General features: G+C 35.4%; 1 protein-coding gene across 8 annotated transcripts in view; it reads left to right on the top strand.

Moving 5' to 3' along the window:
- The window catches only part of APAF1 (apoptotic peptidase activating factor 1), a 31,394-nt gene extending 10,487 nt beyond the window's left edge, over positions 1-20,907 (top strand). For 2 of the 8 annotated variants that reach the window (XM_005480708.4, XM_074539569.1), the window contains exons 10-27: positions 237-368; positions 2,207-2,320; positions 2,893-3,071; positions 4,470-4,596; positions 6,557-6,682; positions 7,289-7,420; positions 8,085-8,210; positions 9,176-9,337; positions 9,610-9,738; positions 10,501-10,626; positions 11,525-11,644; positions 12,292-12,417; positions 12,767-12,892; positions 14,300-14,419; positions 14,749-14,874; positions 15,623-15,748; positions 16,171-16,317; positions 19,270-20,907. In XM_005480708.4, the coding sequence (XP_005480765.1) occupies positions 237-368; positions 2,207-2,320; positions 2,893-3,071; positions 4,470-4,596; positions 6,557-6,682; positions 7,289-7,420; positions 8,085-8,210; positions 9,176-9,337; positions 9,610-9,738; positions 10,501-10,626; positions 11,525-11,644; positions 12,292-12,417; positions 12,767-12,892; positions 14,300-14,419; positions 14,749-14,874; positions 15,623-15,748; positions 16,171-16,317; positions 19,270-19,413 (2,388 nt within the window). In that variant the 3' untranslated portion in view covers positions 19,414-20,907. Of the gene's footprint in view, positions 1-236; positions 369-2,206; positions 2,336-2,892; positions 3,072-4,469; positions 4,597-5,210; positions 5,305-5,725; positions 5,802-6,556; positions 6,685-7,288; positions 7,421-8,084; positions 8,211-9,175; positions 9,338-9,609; positions 9,739-10,500; positions 10,627-11,524; positions 11,645-12,291; positions 12,418-12,766; positions 12,893-14,299; positions 14,420-14,748; positions 14,875-15,622; positions 15,749-16,170; positions 16,318-19,269 lie in introns of those variants that run through there. The other 6 variants (XR_012580038.1, XR_012580037.1, XM_026797962.2 and 3 more) reach the window with 6 other exon arrangements.
- The last annotated feature ends 405 nt before the right edge of the window (positions 20,908-21,312 follow it).

The following is a 21,312-nucleotide window of genomic DNA, read 5'->3' as shown; positions in this document are numbered from 1 at the left end:
GGAGGGTTAACAGCTTGCTTTTCTGTCCTTCAATATACTGAGAATATTCCTGAAGAAATCTTTAGCAGTGAATTAGGTTAGGTGTACAGTTTTTGGATGGTAAGCTTTCTTATTTCACTTGTTAATGTATTACAATTGAGAAACAATATTATTCTTCAATGCTCTTTACAATGTAATAATAATAATAATACTTATAATTCCTCAGTGCCAAAAGTGTGGTTTTTTTCACTTTGCAGGAGTTACATAAAAACATAGTAAATCAGTACAAGAAATACTACAAGCTTAATACACCTGTTCTGTCTCAAGAGGATTGCATGTACTGGTATAACTTTCTAGCATATCACATGGCGGGTGCCAAAATGCAGCAGGTGGGTTCTGACAGGTGTCCTGTGCTTCCCTTTTTTACTCACTCTTACCTCTGCTTTTCCCTCCAGGCCTTCTCCCAGTTGAGCCTCTCTTCCCCTTGACTTTAGTCCAGCTGGGTGAACACTCAACATAGTCTTTAGGGAGGTCCTCATAATTGCTGTCCCTTACAAAAATTGCTTTATTTCTACCCTTTGTGTCTTGTCTTTTCAACCAGTGCTTGAGAAGATTTCCTATTTTATATCATAATGCTTGTGGTTTTCTTTTCCTTTTTAAGAAGCTTTAATAAGTTTTCTCTAAACCTTTCTGAAAACCCAAGCTCTCTTTATTGTGTAAAAATACAAGTAAATTGATTTCATCAGAGCCTTTTATCAGTTAGTTACTTTTTTATCATCAGAAGTCTTGTTATCTTTTTCCTCTTATGCCATAGAGATTTGTGTGTAAAAATTCATTATCTGATTTCAATAGCAGAAAACCCCCATCAAGAGTTATATGGGCAAGTCTCTTGTTTCCAGAATTGTCTTGGTACCTTAAAAAAATTGCTGTCATTTTTGCCAGCTACTCTTCTTCAGATATTGAGCTATTATAAGAAGTAAATCATGCAGAAAGATTAATAATTGGTAGTTTCACTTGAATTAGAGTTTCATATGTCTTGAATAGTGTTTGGTCATGGTTGTTAATTGCTTTATTTCAGAAGTACCCAATGCTTTTCATTTGAGCTTCTTTCAAGATGGTTCATCTGACTTATCATATAATACACTTAATGGATTTATCTCTTATAGGAACCTTCATAGTAAATATTGGTTACAAGTCTAGGTGTTTTGAATCATATTTATATCTTAGTATCTTTAGTTTCAGTGTGTTGTGAAAGTGTTTTTTATGGCAACCTTTCTACATTCTGTAGAATTAGCTTCTCAAAAGTCTTTAGCCTGGTTCGTTGTGACTATGTGCTTCCTAGAGTTTATATTCTATGTATCACTCGTTTTTCATTATTTAGAAATTATTTCTACTTGTTGGAAGGCTATTAAAGCTAGGAGGTTTTTCTTTGTTTAACATTGATATTTTAATCCTTGTGGTATTTAGTGATTTAAAATTAGAATATGCTTTACAGCTATGCAGTGTTGCTGCTAAGCAGTTTTTTTGAGGAGATCTAAAGAAAACATTGGAGCAATACTTGTTAAAGATGGTCATCTAACTGATAGGGATAAAGTTCAATGCTTTTTTTTACCTGGGTCTTTAATAATATTGACAGAACTTGTGTGCCCAGCCTCATGGTTTTGAGGACCATGAATGTGGAAACAGGGACTTTTCATTTGTGGGACAGATGTGAAATTGTAAGGGACTGGCTGGATCAGTTGAATGTTCACAAGTCCATAGGGCCTGATATGATACAACCCAGAGCACTGGAGGAATGAAAGGAAGTTATGGCAGGATGCCCTTGATCATTAACAATGGTTTTAGGAGTTCCAGCATCTCTTAGGAAGATCAACAATCATTGTTAGCCGTGATCTTTGCTAGACTGGACCACAAGAAGCTTTTCCAGAGTTAAGTAAACAGGTCTCGCGTGCTGCAGAAGTCAAGAATTGCTCTGTACCTCCATCTCCTGTCTGCCTAGCTGTATCAAAGAGCAGTTTAAAATAACAAACTTAGCCTTCTGTACACTGAATTTTTATAACTGAACAATTCAGATGCAGGAAATGGGAAATAGCCTAAGTTTTCAAACAGAGACCGTTGTACCGAAGTATATTAAATACCTAATGTATTTCCTGTGTTTTTCTTTTTCCCTCTAAGTAGATTCTGTTGTGAAACTTACACTCTGATCTTAAATTTGTATTTCTTTTAGGAGCTCTGTGATCTTATGTTTTCTTTGGATTGGATTAAAGCTAAAACAGAATTGGTGGGGCCTGCTCACCTGATTCATGAATATGTTGAATATAGTTCAGTCCTGGATCAAAAGGTATGATAATAAAAGGTAAATGATCAGTTGTTTCCAAATATAATTTTCTATTTTGTAATTGCATTTTGTTGGATGTATGTATATGGCAGGTATATAGAACACTTATAAAACCAAAGTGTGAAACCAATATTAAATAGAACTTTAACTTGGAGAAGATAAAAAGGAGGGAAATTCAGTTTTCTGTTTGTTTTAACTTCTGTGTGTAAGTGGTTGGCCATGGAACTCAATAGCTGCAGTGATCAATACCTGTGGGTGGGTATGTAATGTACTCTGCTTTTGAGGAGGTGTAGAATTATGCTGACCACTTGGAATAGTCTTTCTGATATTTCACACTGCTTATTGAATAAATCTATTGCTAGTATTCTTTGTTTGAAAAATAAGGATATCGTACTTTCTGAATTGGATAATGAAAGATTTCAATCTACTGTATGTATTTGTTAATATAACTTAATAGAAAAATAGACCTAAAGGCTTCTGTAAGAATATTAGCTGTATAGAAATTTTAAAAAGCAAGGAAATAAATCCTAAGATTTATTTTTTTCTGTGTTATCAAATGTCTGCTCTGTATTTAGGATAGCACAGTGCGTGAGAATTTCCAGGAGTTTCTGTCCTTAAATGGGCACCTTCTTGGCCGGCAGCCCTTTCCTGACATCATCCAGCTGGGCCTTTGCCAGCCAGAGTCATCAGAGGTGTATCAACAGGCCAAGCTACACGCTCAAAGGGAAACAGGAATGTTTTATCTGGAGTGGGTGTAAGTAGCTGCAGCCTGTCTGCTGATATGCTGATCCCTTGACCAAGGAAATCATTTAATGCACAACTAAATACCATGTATGGTAATAAAAGGATTTGTGTAAGAACTGCTGGGGTTTTCTCCTGGGGAAAGAAGGTGTAATAATTTTCAAGAATTTGTGGGAGAAGGGGAACCTGTGATATATGTAAGGTGACAACTTAGCAATAATTACATAAAAGTAAATTGAGTAAAATATTTACTTCTGTATTCAATTATTCATTTTTAGTAACAATGCAAAGATGACAATATGATACTTTGAATCTTCTTTAAATAGTTTTATTTTAAAGTTAGAATTGTAGTGCCAGTATTTGGTACGTTAGTGTATGTTTTTAGGTTTTAAAGTAAACTGTGACTTTAAAAAAGAGAGCATTTGTGGCATCTTGCAAAGTTTTATAAAGTAGTGAGATGGGAAATAGTAATCTCTACACAATCTTGAAACTTCTCCAATTTAAACAATTCTTTGCTGTTACTGTATTTTTGGAAGGTGTTCAAGGAAAAGATATACAGATCTACACATTTTCCCAGCACTGTCCAATAGTTAGTTGACCACGTAACTCTCTTTGATTCTGTTTGATATTTCTCTTCTGACATTTGTAGTACTTGGTGCTTATAAAACAGAGTGACTCTGTGTCAAGCAATTATAGTACAAGCCAGGCAGATTAGTCCTCTCTTTGAATATTTGGTGATTTTATTTAGCAAAACCGCTTGGAAATTGCACGGTTCAGGAGTCAATATCTAGTTAGTTCAGCACAGAGAGGTTTTGGTCATTATCACCAAGTCATTTCAATACAGTGCCAGCTTTCTGTGTTAAGATCTGGCTAAACAGGATGATTGTGATTGCTACTAACTCTTAAGTTTTTGTTGAAGTGAGGCAAGAGTCATCTAAGGTGAGTTATATCCTGTACTTAATCTGTGATTGAAGTGGTAATAGTCACAAATTTAATTTAGCTATCTAGTGATAAGAATCAAGCCATTGTCATGGAAATTAAGGAAATTTGTGCAGATCTAAGCAAATATAGTATTTTTTTAAATATGCTTGAAAAGGAAGAGTTCTCTTGCAGGAGAACAAGAATTCTCAGGAAAAAGTGTACATTTGGAAATAGCATCTTTCAGATCATAAAACTGTTATCTTCCTTGGTCTCTAAGCTGTAACTTTTGGAGCACAATATAAACCTTTGAGTCAATGTTGGAATGTCTGCTTCCTTTATTAGTTCAGCATGAAGGCTGGATGTAGTGGGTTGGTTGTTTTGTTTGTTTATAAAACTTGCTGCTCAACATGTGTGAAAAAGTGTTAATCTTCTTAGAGATGATTTTGAATAATACAAAGGCACTCATCTAAATAATTGTCTTCCCCTGCAGAAATAAAAAATCCTTGAAAAATCTCTACCGCCTGGTTGTTCGTCCGCATAGAGATGCAGTTTACCATGCCTGCTTTTCTAAGGACAGACAAAGAATAGCATCATGTGGAGCTGATAAAACTCTTCAGGTAAGATACCTGTGAATGGGTCAAAAGAGATGCTGTTTACTATTTCAAAAACATTTAAACAGTCCTATCACTTTTCTTCTGTTGCTATGTGAAAATATTTGGATCTAGGTTGTAATTGGAGATGATTGAAAAGGATGTATTATTGCATAAATGCCAAGTCGCATGCTCAGAATAAGTAAGCATTATCTTCAAGAGCTGAATGGTGGGATTTTAGGGTTTATGTCCTCACTGCCCTAATGTGTGAACATAAGATGATATGGGAAAGGTCACAGCCCAGCAATGCACCCCAGCTTATTTAATATTTGCTTGCAAAAAATGTTATTTCCAGTCACAGTAGTGTGTTTTTCTTCTGTTTTTTCTGAAAACACTCTGTTTTCCTTCTACAGTACTGAGCAGTAAGATGTTTTAGGTACAGCTTTACTATTTATATGAGATTGTAGTAGATGTTATGCCACTTTAGTGTTTAATTAGTTAAATGCCTTAACATATAAGAAATACATCTGTGGAGAAAATGCCTGAAGCAGAGGACACTATTAAATTGGATACAGGCCCAAAGTGCTTAGAAAGCAGATTAGAGGAGACAGAGAGGAACATGACTAATATAAATTTGCCAGCAGTCTGCCTGGAGGGGAGTCAGCCAGCTCTCAAGAAAACTAGCAATCAGCCAGCCAGTAACCTGGTAAAGTACCCATATTCAGACAGCCAAAGGTAAGGGAAAAGAACAACTTTGCTGCAAATCTTTGGTATTGTTTTGGATGCTTGAGAAGTTGAGTACTAAGTTGCTGCTCATTTGGCTACTTACTGTGTTGTTACTGGGTTTTTTATTTGCTTACTTTATTTGCTGGCCTGTACAGAATTATGATCATGGCATCCACTTAGGAGATGCCTGGTGGATGTCCTCATGCTGTGCTGTAGTTGCTGTGCTGGGCTTCTGTACTTAATGGCCTCATTATTGACACTGCAGATTGCTTATCTTTTTGTTCATTTTACACCCAAAAAAATCTGTGGATTGCAATTGCATTTAAACTAAACTCTGATTGAAGAATTAATAGGAAAATTAGCCATAATCCTTTTTTTTTGTTTTTAAACTTTGAGCTTATTAATGTTTTTTTTCTAATTATGGCTTAAGCTTTTCAGTTTTCAAGGCTACTTAAAAAAATGATTGCTGGATTAAGAACAGATACTCTGCAGAACTTACTGTGAAGGTAGATTTCCTGTTACTTCTGTACTTAAGTTCTTATTTGAACGAATACCAACCATTTCATTGCCATTGGTATTTCTGTTCAATAACAAAAATCTGAAAAGTGCTGTAAAGAACACCTTGTGGTCTGTTTTAAGAATTAAGAATATGTAACCTAAGATGGAAAAGGACACCTGATTTCCACCCTGTGCCCAACCCACACTGTAAAGTTAAATCCCAGAATTTAAGGAGATGGATTAATATGTTGCACTTTTCCCCAACTGTCCTTTCATTGCCTATGTCTAACTTGAGACTGAAATGTGTGACAATTTTCCTGTCAGTTTTCCCCTATTTATTTTTGGTTTTTTGTTCTTCCAATCATCAATTCTGTTAAAATTCTTACTTTAGATGTATGAATGTCCCATACATATAAAACTGGAATTTGTAGTTTTATGAATATCTTAGATTTTGTGAATAGGTTTTGTTTTCCAGTTACTGTTAAAATAGGCCGTGAAAGGGCATGGCTCTTCGGTTAGAGTGGGGGTAGAACAAAAATATTTTGAAAAATCAATTTTCACTAATTCTCTCTCTTACAATTTTTATTACCCTTGCAGGACTTTACAATTATATTATTGTCCCTGAAATTATGAATCCTTTCAAAAATCAACCCATTTTTTTAAGAGCTTGCATAAAGAGAGCTGTTTGAGATGATAAAAGAAACTTATATACGTGTTTTCAAACTGTTTGCAAGTTATAAGGTTTTACTGTTCCTTGTTTTAGGTGTTTAAAGCAGAAAGTGGAGAGAGACTCCTGGAGATAAATGCCCACGATGATGAAATACTCTGTTGCGCTTTTTCTGCAGATGGTGAATTTGTAGCAACTTGTTCAAGTGATAAAAAAGTCAAGGTAAGGGAATGAAGAAAAAATTATTCTTTTTTTCAAACTCACAATTTGAATTTCTGTTTAATTAGCTCAGCACAGGTTATTAAAACTAAAGATGTTTTAAACTGTCTTAAATATTATGTGGATAATTTAACACTTGACAAACAGAAAAGCCCCACTTGTTGCATAAAATAAAAGATACTTAATGTTAACATCATGCATGCATTATTAACCACTTATTTTACTTGTATCATCTGATGTTTCTTTTTAACTAGAACATAATTTGTGAGTCTAGTCCTACTCATAACATGAGATGAATCTATTAATAACTCTTTTTTTAATGCTTCTTTTCTGTTACCTGTGAAATAGTTGGGATTTTTAATTCCTCATTATACTAGTAAAATCTTGTTGTGATTTCAGAATTTATCTGATTCTAATTTGAATTATAACCTTTCCCTTCGTAATGTCTTCCTTCTTTATTGGAATATATCATCTTACCTCTTCAAAATATTTTGAGGTATTATTAGAAATGTTTTAGGAGTTGATCTGTATGTCAGCATAATTTCCAGATTTTAAAAGCAATTACTTTAATATATTAAAAAGTGTGTTTCATTTTTTAATTCTGCCTAGGTCTGGAATTCAAGAACAGGCCAGTGTAGGTGTGTGTATGAAGAGCACTCCGAGCAGGTCAATTGCTGCCAGTTCAATAACAAAAGCGGTCAGTACCTTCTGGCCACCTGCTCAAATGACACTTTCATCAAAGTAAGTGGAAAAGAGTGAGATTATTCTCATGCTGTTTGTCATAACAGAGTAGTTTTTGATGTAGGAATTTATCTAAACATGGTGAAGTAATGTTTTTTTTTAAATGAGCCTGGTAGAAGAGACATGGCAAAAGATAAAGAGTGTTGACTACAGCTCTGTTATCAGATTTCAGCAAGGCAGAATAGAAGTATTTATACTCAGCAAAGGAGAATGGGCAAGTCCTCTGTTGGTAGGGCATGAAGGTGAGGACCGGTGATATTCAGACTGTTCAAGACTAACTTAAGACATTTTGTTTTTGTTGAAGTGCGTAAGCTACATAATTCTAATTTAGAAAGCTGAAAAGGAATGAGGCATGACACAGATTTTTTTCTCAATCTGAGGAAACTCAGTAATTTTGTGCTGGTCAGGGGCCTTTTCTGCACTGTACAGAAATTTTAAATTAGATTTATGTAATTCTGATGTTAATAGTTTTCATGCATCTTACCAGATAGAGGTAAATTGTAGGGTAGGCCAGGCCATAACATCCAGTCCATGAGCATGTGAAACTAAGAAAAAATAAAAGTGGTGTTTTGTTGCCAATGTATGATTTTGAGAAGAACATGAATGATCTGTCTTTAAATAATTCGTTATTATGATTATATTAATATGTTTATTTCTCTTGCAGATTTGGGATTTGAATGGAAAATACTGTAGAAATACGATGATAGGGCATGAAAATTCTGTCAATCACTGCAGATTTTCACCAAATGATGAGTATGTTGCTAGCTGCTCAACAGATGGAACAGTAAAGGTATACACTATATTTTTAAATTAGCCCTTTGTTTTGATGATGAATGGGCAGGTTTTGCATCAAATGCAAAATATGTGTAAGAAAATTGTGTGTCTGCAAAATCAGCTTTAATGCATTCAGTCCTGAAACAGTTGATTATTGGTCCCATTTGTAATGCAGGATTTTGAAATGGCTTGTCCAGTACCAGGGAAAAAAAGTTGACTGCTTGTAGTTGCAAATAAATTCTAACTAGCCTAATTTTGAATGTTTTTGCCCCCTAATGCACTTTGTTTAGAAAACATGAGTGGGGTGTAAAAATTGTTTAACTAGAAATAGTAGTAAGATTTTAAGCTAATTTAAAGTTTTGTCATCTCTGAAAATGAATCATCAGGAGACATAAAAATTCAAAGCAATTTTCATGTGCTGTTTTCTTGTATGCTCTAGAAGAAAACCGAGAGGTTTGTGTTTTTCTGAGAGTGTAAGTAGCAGGAAAGAAGGATTGCTGTAGCTGTTGTTCATAAGGAAAAATATGGTGAAGGGGATAGAAATATTCCCTAGATTTTTGACAGGTCCCTCAATGAAATTAAGGTGCAAATCTAGATGTGTACCAGATTTCTCATGGTGAGTAGCTTGTTTACAGAGTTGTAGGGCAGGTGTTATTTTTGGTTTTATTCCTTTTTTTAAGTAGAAGTTCAGGCAGCATTCTAGCTGGAATGGTAGGAGGGAGAAACAGAAGGAGAAAGTTCTGCTGCAGCATAATCCTCTTTGTGGTTTGTTTTTATTTCTTAATTTCTCTCCTTTTTTAATATATAAATAATTTGGACTTGTGAATATTCTAATGCTATTAGTTGACTAGGGAAAGTAACAAAGGGCTTTTGTTTTTTATTCTCTGCCCTTTTTTATTAAGAACTAGTTGGGAGCTCTCTCCTGTTGTATTCTGTGCCTACATCAGCCAGTAGATTGTGTCTATTTTCTGTTTATTCCAGCTTTGGGAAGCACGCTCAGGAAATGAACTGAAAAGCATTGAGATAAAAGATTTCTTTAAAAATGCAGATGAACAACCGGATGATGTGGAGGTTTTAGTAAAATGTTGTTCTTGGTCCAGAAATGGTAGCATGATTTTGGTGGTAGCCAAAAATAAGCTTTTGGTAAGTACCTCACTTTAGTAATCTTTTGGAGGTAGTGTATTACATATAGGTAGAAATTATGATTATAGATGAAAATCAAGGCCATTAAGTTCTTTCAGATAGAAGTGCCTGATTTCAAGTGTGAGTAAACTAAACAAAAATATGTGGTCAACAAATCTGTGACTAAGACAAATACCTTTTGAATTCAAGAATGTTGAGTGTTGAGCATATAAACTATTTGTCAGTAGTGGAGTCATTCAAAAAGGGCTTCTATTGTAATTATGTGTTCACAGCTTTTTGACATCAACACCTGTGGTTTGTTAACTCAAGTCATTGTCAGCCATCACAGCACAATCCAATACTGTGATTTCTGTCCTGGGGATGAGTTAGTGGCAATTGCTTTGTCTCACTGCTCTGTTGAGGTAAGTGTCTGCAATATACCATGGTAGGCTGCTTGCAATTTAAAATATTATATTTGTCCTGATAGTTTCTTGTATGCAGAGGTAAAACAAATGCTCTTTTTAGCAGGCTTTTGGTGTGCTCCATTCTTTTTAATTTTTATTTGCTTTTTAGGTTTAAAATACCAGCTGGGAAATAATATTTTAAAGTTACATGTTCATTTTGGACAATGGAACCCTCATTTATCTAAAACTAGACTAGTCTACTAAGTGTATCTAAAGCTACTCTTGTACTCTCAGGGGTATTGCTCAACTCAAACTAAACTCTCTTCTGTGTGCTGGTATGTAAGAAGGAAGGAAACATCTAGAATAACTTTGAGGCTAGGATGGCTAGAGTAGGTCTGTACAAATATTAAGTTTGGGGTTGAGGTTAGATTGGGGTTGTTTTCTTGTTGTTGTCTTGGGATCTTTTGGTTCTTCAGTCTGTACAGTCAAGTCGAACTTGTATTTTATTTATAATGTAATTTTTTTTTCCTGTCTCTCTTAAAATCATGGCAGTCAAAGAGGCTGCTGATTCCATTTCCCTGACCATTGAAATCTCATAAGCAGGCATAGTTCTTGTTACATTTGGTTTCAGAATAAGAACTGAGAAGATACTAGGAGACATAGTAATTAAGTGTCTTAGTAGTAAGTAAGGAATTAGTAAGTAATTAGTGTGCTTGCACTATTTTCACTGTAAATGCAATTTCAATACTTTTGAGTTTTTGTTTCATATTTTTATTGTAGTTATGGAATATTAAGTCTTTATCAAAAGTGGCATATTGCAGAGGACACATGAGCTGGGTTCACTGTGTGACATTTTCGCCAGATGGATCTTTATTTCTGACTTCATCTGATGACCAGACAATACGTGTAAGATAACTTTTCTTTTTTGAAATATCTGAATTTAGGTAGGTATTCAGTCACCCATTTAAGGAATTTTTTATTGTAAGATCATATATACAATACATAAAAATATACTTGTGTATTTTTTATGTTAGGTTATAGTTAATATAAATTCAAAAATTCGTTATAAAGTAATTTACATATACTGTAAAATGTGCTGGCTTTTTGATTTATTTACTGTTTATCTAAATTTCCTCTTTATCTATCTGATTTTTTTAAAGTTTGGTTGCACTTCAAGAGTAATTATAACATTGTTTTGTTTTGCACTTTATCTGAATTGGAAATTTTGAAGGTTTTTCAGGATTCTAGCAGACTTGATATGTTTTGTTGTTAGGTATATTTGCCTGTTACTATTTAGGATAGATTACTGTAATTGTAATGTCTCATTAAAATCTGTGAAAATATAACTATGTCTTACCAAGGTAACCTTGCCCTTTCTCCCAAGTTAACACATACATTCTTTCAATTTTGAAAGCAATTGAAATATAGAAATCAGTATTTTTGTATTTCATATTTATACTGTATTTTTATATTTTAATCTGTATTTTATATTTTTATTTCATATTTTTTGTAATTGGATTTTAATGCTGCTCTTGGAAAATTTTGGATATTACAGCTATGACTCTAAACACAGGGAAGTCTTGTAGTCAGCCTGGAAAAAAAAGTTCTATTTCATCTGTTGGAATCACTGTAGTAACTGCACAACTTTCCCCAGTATCAACAACAGCAGAAGCATAATTTTTATTGTTTTAAAAAGTCAATGTTACTTAAACTTTATAAGCCTTCAGTTTACAGGTGCTGTTACTCAGCAAGTTTTATGTCTTGTTCTTTAATAAAGCTAATGAAACACTGTATTCTTCCACAGATCTGGGAAACAAAGAAGGTGTGCAAGTCTTCTGATGCTGTGCTGAAGAGTGAACTAGATGTTGTGTTTCACAATGGTGAAGTGATGATTTTAGCCATCTACAATCAGAAGAATTTACAAGTAAGGTGGATCTACCAATATTTTAGTACGTTTGACCGTTACCAGCAAATCTCAGTAGAAAAATGAGGAAGCACTGAAAGATCCTCTTGTTCTTGGCTTTCAAGAGTTGAATCTGTAGCAGATGACTCAGTGTGTGATAACATTTTTGTATCTAGAAACTGTGCCTAGTTTAGTAAGTGGAAAAATGGGGTTTGAGGGGAAATTTCTACATTAATGTTGAAACTGAGTCTGGATGCAGAGGACCAGAACTCCTATCCCTGCATGGCCGGGGTCTGTGGGCTCCCCAGGTGGCTCAGATGTGCACAGCAATGTGTAATGTGTACAGCACCTATAGACTGGGTGGTGTCACAACAGCAAATGATGTGATGCTCCAAAACTCTGTGTAACAGCTGAGGAATCATCTCGAACTGGGCCAGTGAGAGGTGTGAGCCCAGATTTGCACTAAAGGAAATACTGGCTACACTCTCACTTCCGTGGGCCCTGCCACACCAAGCGCTAAGTGCACCAACATCCAAAGTAGTTTATGAAAGTAACTCGTAATTTAAAGTTCATACCGTTCCCTTTGGCATTGTCAGCTCTATGTTCTAACTTATTTAAGTTTAAATTTTAAAATATTCTAATACCTTAATTGCCTTTGTATTTTACAGCTTATCAATGGAAATACAGACCAAGTTATTATGCAGACAGAAGCTCAAGAATCCCCCATTTCCTGCTGTTGCTTAAGTGAAGATCTTAAATTTGCAGCTTTTGGGCAAGAGAGTGGAACAATAAAGGTATTAAATCCTAAATCTGGTTTGAAAAACAGTAGGAAAACACTCCTCTTTATGTTTTTTCTTTTAAAATAAATGGTTTTTGGATGATGTTATACAATATTATTATTCAATATAGTAATTCAATTTACATTTGTGAATTATTTCTAAATTTAAAATAACTTAAAGGTAGTGCTAATATTCTAGCTCTGAATTTCATTTTACCCAGACTGCACTAATAGGAATTTTGGGTTGTTCCAATCCAGTGACTTAAAATCATGTATTTACAATCTTATGTAATAAGGAATTTGCATGTTCTTTTTTTCTTCAAGTGTGTCAAATAAATGCAATTATTGTATTCTTCATTGTAAAGGTACTGCAGTTGTCAGATGGGAAGGTTCTGAAGTCCCGGGAGGCCTACAGGACATCTGTGCAGCACTGTCGATTTACACCCGACTGTCAGACTCTCATCTCAAGTGCTCATGATTCAATTATACAGGTTTGGGCAATATTTAAAAAGATAATGCTGTAACTTACTTAAAATAAAGGTCTTTTATACTATAGATAATGTAAACTCAGTTTATGACTACTGTATTCTGCATTGCTCCATCCAGGGGCAAGGGCAAGCGTAGCTTTTATTTATGCCTAATGGATAATGAATATTACAGATTTTCTGGTTTTACTGCAGTGGATGCTAGAAAGGCTTTGAGAAAAGAAACATTAGCTGTCAAACAAGGTGTCTCAGCAGTTCTGAATGAGGGTTTGGGATGCTGTAGGTCTTTCAGTGTGCTTGCTTCCACTGTCTTGGGGAATGATGTGAGAAGTCTCTTAGTGGGCAGGTGTGCCCACCCTGTCCAGTGCAGAAAACCAGCTAGAAGTAGAGTGGCTGCACTAATGTGGGCTTGAATTAGGAACCTCTGCCTCTTGGCAAGGTGGGTTTGCTCCCGGGGTGCATTCTGGTGTGTCTGTGTCAGCATTATCCACCTCAGGGCTGCAGTTCTGCAGTAAAGATCTGAGTCTTGGAGCTTGCTGTGCCCTGCTTTGTCCTGCAGAGCACTTCAGAGTGCTGACAGGATCCCTAGGCACGTGGTCCAGCTGCTCAGGAGCCTTCAGGAGCCCTCACAGCTGATCCTGGAGTTTGAACAAAACCTCCAAAGCACTCTTGGGTGCTGATCCTCAGCCTGGGATCCTTCTCCTGGTTCTGCAGTGGGAAGTGTTCCTGCTGGCCCTCAGCTCCCTCTGGTGGGCTGAACCCCAGGACTGTCCCTGCACACACAGCTTTCTGTTCACCCTGCTGCAGGAAAACTATGTAAAACACTCTGTTCCTTTGAAAACTATTAAATCAGTGCGGCTTAAAATAAATTGATGCTTAATTGCTTCTGTAGAAAAAATTTCACATAAATCATTTTGCAGTGAATAGTTGAATTGAAAATAGAAGTGTCATGTTGTTATAAATGGCAAAGCGAAATGGCAGTTCATTAAAAATGCCCTTTAAAAATATAAAAGAAATCTAATTTAAGTCAGCAAAACATGAGGTCTGCCAGGTGAAATAAGTCTATATGTTGTAATGATCAAAAGTTTAAAACCCGAAACTACTGAGGTGCCTGAAAATTATTGGTTTGCTGCTTTTTTTTTCCCTAATTATCAGTGAATTTTAAGTATCAAATTCACTTTGCAAATAAGATTATATGTATATTATAAGGAACTCTGTCATAGGTTGACCATTAAATGCTATGGCACCCTCAATCTTCAGCATCTCCATTATGGATCACTTCAATATCTAACATTTTAATTAATCACTACCACCATCATAAGAACTGGTTATTAGTCCTGTTACTTAAAAATCATGCTTCTTATGTTTGCCGTTTCACTTTTTAAAAAGAATGTATTTAATTTTTATGATTAGGTATGGAATTGGCAATTGAGTGAATGTGTGTTTCTAAGAGGGCACAAGGAAGCAATCAAGGATTTTAGACTTCTGGAAAATTCGAAACTTCTCTCTTGGTCATTTGATGGAACTGTTAAGGTGAGTAAAAGGCTGTGAACTGAAAAAATCACATCAAACACATTTGACTCTCTCTTGTAACATTTGGTATTTCCTACATTTTGTGTGGGCACACATTTTACAAATTAATTATGAAGTGTAAGCTGACTTTTAAGGCAAAATTGTGGATTTTCTATTTTCAGTAAGATCTGCACTGTTGTATTTTAACTATACCAGTGAGTATAACAAAATGTTGGCCACATTAGAGCTACCTAGTTGAGTTTTATCCTTTATATATTGTTGTGTAAGATGTGTTTTTACCTTATTACTGTGTTAAAAAAGTAACTTTTTTTTTTCTGTATGTGTGATAGGTTTGGAATATCACTACTGGAAACCCAGAAAAAGATTTTGCTTGTCATGGAGGCGCTGTTCTTTCCTGTGCTGTTTCACCTGATGGTAGTAAATTTTCATCTGCTTCTGCTGACAAAACTGCAAAGGTTGGTTACCTTCTGTGTAGAGATAAAAATGGTGCCTTATTTGTCCTGAAATGTAGTCTGAATTAATTTTGAGGTAACTAGTGATTATTCAAGTTATCCTGTTGTATTTCTGGTTTTAAATTTCCTATATTCGTCAACATGTTACTAAAGCTGTTGCAGTCATTTGCAATTGATCCTGGATATAACTTAAGCCTGGTGGCTTCTGTACAAATAAAATGTGTGTTTAATGCACTGCTATGTGCAGAACACTTTGTTTATTTCTCTGTATCAATTTGTTGACAGCCTGAACTTCTTAATTTGTAAATTTAGGAAAAATTTCTGAAACTTCCAGTAAAGTTTCTGTTCATAGGTTCAGAAGGTAAGTGCACAAAGTAGTGAGCTGGGGCTGCCCCATTATGTTCCTAAAACATTCCATTAAGTTTCTAAAATATAATTTTCAAGTGATTGATGAATCCTATTTCTGTGAACAGCTTTAAACTTCCTTGTAAATATATAGGTTTCATTAAAAGGTACATTGCAAGGAAAGACACATACAGTCAGTTCAGTAATTCCTAGCAAGTGCATTCTTGTGTGATTCAGGTAATAAAAAAGAAAACCAGACTCTACAGTATACATTTACATAAATTCACCTACAAATATGCATATGTATAAAAAGTCTTATGTACAGTTTAATGCTAATGCATTTTAGAAGGAAATCATAGCTGGTTTTGAACTTGTCTTTCACTCCTCTGTCATGTTTTCCATTTAGATATGGAGCTTTGAAAGTTCATCTGTTCTTCATGAACTGAAGGACCACGAAGCCTGTGTGCGGTGCTGCACTTTCTCTCCTAATAACAAACTGCTGGCCACTGGAGATGACAAAGGAGAAATAAGGGTACTGCTCTAACCTTGGTGTTATTTTATTATTCCATTGATTGTCAGTTCACAGACAGAAGAGTTCTTATGGTTTGTGTTCTGATTCCATAGCATTGTGGTGAAAATAGCAAAGTTGGCCACATGAGGCAGTAGTTTGTAACCATATTGTTAGATTTATGTCCCATGAATGCTAAGGAACTGATTCACAGGATTTAATAATGTCTGCTGTGAATTTCATGTGTGATTAAGTCCTCTATATAAGATACAGTTCTAAAAAAGGATTTTTTTAAAAATTATTTTGTCACTTCATGTAGAATATGTATTTGCAAGGTGTTTTTTTTTTTTTCCTCTGATACAGAAAATGGATTTCAGTTTTCCTTATTTGAGGCATTTCTTTCCCTGTTAAGTTCCCTTCTATAAATACTCTTTCCTCTCTTTCAGATTTGGGATGTTTTAACAGGTGCATTACTTCATTTCTGCTCCCCCGTTACTGTAGATGAAGGAGAGCCAACACATGGGGGTTGGGTAACAGACCTCTCCTTTTCTCCTGACAGTAAAATGCTTGTGTCATCTGGAGGCTATCTTAAGGTAAGACTTGAAATAAAACAATACCCTGTCATACCTTACTGAATGGCAATACTCTGACAATTAAGACTAATTCAATAAACAGACCTGAAACATTTTAGTTAACACAAAGCTGCTTCATTTTTGTGATGGTCTAGCACTTTTCACTTTTTCTTATATCTGCAAGTCCCCTGAAAAAGTCTTCTAAGAATTCACATTTGTTTCCAAGTCCCTACATTCAATTTAACTTCATATTTTCATTTGCAATGTCCTTCATTAACATCTTTAAAGATTCCAAACATTTTTGTATGCCTTAATATCCACTCACTTTTGACAGCAATTATGTTCTTTATGATTAACAGGAAAATGCTCTATATCAGGCTTCTTTTTTTCCTTTTTTTGAGATGCTGAGGTTTAAATTTTCTCTTAAGTAGAAATCCGGAAGAAATTGCAGGCAATGATTTCTGCCTTGAAAGACATTTTATAAGTAATATTTGGAGGAAATCAGTGTTTTCATCACTCTTTTATTGGTTCATGCATCTACTGGGCATATGGTTTTTTGGGAAGGGGAAGAGGTGGCCTTTTTTCAGTCTGTGAATGGTTCTTTGTAATTCTAAGTTTCTCATGAGGTTTTGTGTTGGTTTTTTCCCCTTGTGATAGCCCACACCTGTTATTAGAAAGGTGTTATCTGTGTGTGTGTGAAATGACAGGTGATAAAGTTCTAACCTCGGAGGGATGGAGTTTTAGCTCGTTGTTGGTCACTCTCTTGCTGTTAGACGTGCTATCAGACTAATTCTTTGAAGTCAGTAACCATGTAACAAAGAGTTGAAATTTCTAAGTTTTGATAGCACCTTCTGATGTTCATTTTATATTAAAGAACAAGACATACTTTCTGTTTCTAGCTTCCTCCTCATTTTATCTTGTGGTTGCACAGTATGGTGTTGTAATGCTTCTTGGAGGGTAGAATAATTTAGAATGTTAGGGACTTCTGGAATTCTTCTTGTCCAGCCCCTTGCTAGAAGTGGTTTGCAGAGTTAGGTAAAATTGTATAGGGCCTTGCCCTGTAAAATGTTGTCCCCAGTCCAACAGGGTTGCCTCTGGGCCCTGTAGAGAGGGTTATGTTTAACCTGATCTCTGTTATCTCTAACCCTTTTATTAGCTGAAGACATCAGTTAGCCTCCTAAACAAATGCAGTGCTCTGTCTTCCATGGCATCTGTTCTAGGTGTCCAGCCACCTCAGTCACCATGTGCTGGTCTTGCTGCAGTGTGTCAGTGTCTTTCTTGTACTTGGGCAGGGCCCCACACACAGCGACTGAACTAACAGCCTACCCAATTTGTTACCTAACCTGTGTTCCACTCAGCCAGTCCTTATCCCTCCAGCTTGGCTGCAGGGGTGCTGTGGCAGACCATGCTGTTGGCATGGCTAAAGTCAAGGTTGCTCACAAGAGCTCTTGCCATCCTCTTTGGAGAGACACCATTTTTGTCAGCAGAAGTCAATTGGGTGCTTCAGCATGATTTACTGTAGTGTATCTCTGCTAGTTGTTCAAGATCACATTCTTTTTTTTCCTGAGACTTGAAATGACTTCCAGGAAACTTGTTCCATAATAATCTTGGACTTTGCAGTGAAGATTACTGACCTATAGTTCCCAGTACCTTCTTTGCTCCTTGTGAAAGTGGGTGTGGCATTTGTCTTTTTCCAGTCGTGGGACCATGTTTAATCACAATGCCTTCTGAAAGTATTGCATTTCTGCTTCTACAGATAGATGTGTATGATGTGCCTGAAAGCACACACACACAGAGCCATTTTGTAGGGAGATACTAGTCAGGGAAAGTCCAGAACATTTCAGGAGTCTGCACCCCTAAAGCTGGACTGTTGGACTCTAGAGTTACCTGATCAACACCTTTGAATGAATCAGTCATCTTAGTCACAGATGAGGTGTATCCACCTGGATGCTATTGAACTTGCTGTGTGAGTGGTACCCACTGCCACAGCACCTACTCATTTACTCAGACCAAAAGTTCAAAAGCTCATTAAGATCCATTTTTGGTTTGGTTAAATTTTTTTTCTTTATTTTGAGGGGGTCTCCATCCATCAAATAACAGACACTTACACTTACAGAACAGTGGTTTTAACCAGAGCATTGTAGCTGTGTAGTTGCAAATCTGTATTATGCACATAACTATAATGTTACATATTTCATGAGATGAGTAAGCTAAAAAGTAGTAATACCATCTGCTTTTCAGTGTGATCAAAGCTGAAGGTAATCTGTTGTGATATTTTGCTGCTGCACTCAAATGCTGCCTGAATAGAAGGTAGAGTTCTTCCTGGCACAATGGAATAACTGCTTTGTGCTGGATTGTGTTAGGTCCAGTTTTGCATTGGTCTACAGTTTCTCTGAGAAATGGGAAATTTCAGGCTGTGGTAAACTGATGGTTGCAGGTTTCTTGGTTTCTTTGTTTTTAGTGCTAACTGTGCATTCTAAAAATATTTATTGTAATCTCACTGAAAAAGAAGTCAGTCCTACTAAAAAAACTGCAAATTATTTCAAATTATATACATGATCAATCCTCTTGTGTGTCTAGCTAAGTTTTTAATTCAGTTATAGTTAAGTTATCTGGTAACATGCTTTATGTATTTATTTGGTTATATGAAAATACATAATTTTTAAAAGTTTGGACAGATTGCGGTTTATGTCTATTGATTGCATTTTGTGATGGGGTAAAGGGCAGTACCTGAATTTATTTTGTATGTCTTTTTGAAGTTTCTTTTCATCTGAAAGCCTTATATTTAGTGATTAGTCCTAAATTTATTCTACTTAAAGATTGTATTTAATGTTAATTAATTTGATGGTTTTATTTTTAATTCTACCTCTTTGGTAAAAGCAGTCAACTGGGTTAGCCATGCTAAGGCTGTTAATAGATTCTATTCTGAACTTCTTTCACCTAACTGAAAGTGTGTTTTTATTTTTTTTATAGTGGTGGAATGTAACTACTGGAGAATCCTTACAAACCTTCTACACAAATGGAACAAACCTCAAGTCAATACATGTGTCCCCTAATTTCAAAGTATATGTGACTGTTGATAATCTTGGCATTCTTTATGTACTACAGAAGTTTTGATTAGTGGTCTGAACACTGCAAAGATAACTAATTTTTTAAGCTGGAGAGAAAATTTTGCTTTGCCTGACAGTCATTAAGCTGTGAATTATATTTAATTGTTGTATTCATGTATATTTATGTGCTTTTATGCATGTTTTTTCAAATGAACTTGCATTTAATCTTGTTTTTAATAAGAATTATTATGATCCTTAAATCTTGATTTGCATCTTAAGTATGTTGCTTCCAGTTGTGTAAGGAGATTATATTAAGATTTATTCAAATTAGTTTAAATTAATATTAATAGCAGCAAAGAAAGAATAAGCATATAATACTTTGAAATTATATTTTATGCTGAAGTTGATGGCTAAATGCTCTCCAGCCATGAACACAATTGTGCGAGATGCAAAAAACCCATTTTTTGGTGCAATGCAAGGATTTTCATTTAGTACAGAATGGGAAGAAGCAGGGGCATTGTTCATTTGCAAAATGGAACCAGCCATGTTGGTGCTTAATGTTCAAACCAAATTGAGATGATGTTCAGTTTACAGCAGCTGTGCCTCCCACTTGCAGTGAGAGCCTTCATGCTTCCAACCTGTGGAGATAAAGCCCATTGTAACATGGATGAGCTGTTCCTATTAAAGGGAACATCCTGAGTCTCATTTTCTCATGGCAAAATCTGAAATTCAATATTGTAATTGAAGTGGAAGAGACTGTGCCACATTTCCAGTCAAAGGATGAGTAAAGCTAACCAGGTAAAATGAGAATGGGAATGGCTTAAAAGTTATGTATTGAAAATTATAAGAGGGTGTGAATTTTAGATTTTTTTTTTCCTTTTGGTAATAATATTCAGTTTATACTATGGAGACACTTTACTGTTGTCAGCTTTGTTTACATGGGATTCTATGCCCAGTTGATCTCTTGCCTGGTAATATGTGATTTTATGTTTTTTAAATGTTCTTTTGTAATTTTTACAGTCTATTTATAGATTCAATATAAGGTAGAAATATCAGTGTTTTGTACTAATTGTACTTGACAAATACTTTCTGAATAATTGGATAGCAATGTTTTATTTGGTACCTAGTAAGCCTTTTTCTATTCAATTGCCTCTCAACTGCTGTGAGCAACTGCACAAGCATTAATATGATTTTCATATTTTTGTAGCTGGCAGTAGAACACTGTCTAACAACTTGATTGTAAAAAATACAGTAGCAGGTATCTCAACTGGTACAGAATAATGAAATTTTTACTTTTAGTATTTTTTGTGTGCATTTCATAAAATTTAATAGGCATTCTTAGTATTTCCCTGGTTTTGACAATCACCAGTTTTTCCTCTTTTCCATCTTGAAATTCTACTCTTTCTAAGGTGCTGTTCAATACGGGTCAGTATAATCAAAGTACTGCTGGCAGAAATGTAGAGAAGAAATTCAATAGAAAAGACCATGATGTTTTGTATTTCAAGTATGTACAGTACTTAATAAAGATGACCAGGCAATATTGGCCAAAGTTGTAAATGAATTTGAATTCCTGAGTCAGTTTTTTCATACCTGGGAGGGAGGGGGATTGCTGCATCTTCTATTGGTTCTTTTTTTTCAGTCTAACCATAGTGCTGCTTTACAAACTGCATCAGAAGTGCTTTGAGAGGTGAGCAAGAGTATTAAATATGGATGTAGAAGGAAAAGGAAGCAGAGGGAAAACAAAGTCTTGAAATATGTCTGCAATGTTCAGTATTGCTTCTGGTGTCCAGTTTGTAGAGAGCCTATCAGCACTCCCTGAGTAGCTGAGGATCCAAGGATCTCTTAGCCAGTGTCCCTCTATCCCAGAGACCGTGCTCTCCTTACTGCTTAGGACCCTGTCAGGCTGAACTTAGAGACCCAACCAACGTAAAAGGTACAGGAAAAATATTTCCCATGAGGAACCAGG

Source organism: Zonotrichia albicollis, chromosome 4 (assembly GCF_047830755.1).
Source record: "Zonotrichia albicollis isolate bZonAlb1 chromosome 4, bZonAlb1.hap1, whole genome shotgun sequence".
NCBI classification, from domain to species: Eukaryota; Metazoa; Chordata; class Aves; order Passeriformes; family Passerellidae; genus Zonotrichia; species Zonotrichia albicollis.
This window is presented reverse-complemented; position numbering and strand designations above follow the sequence as displayed.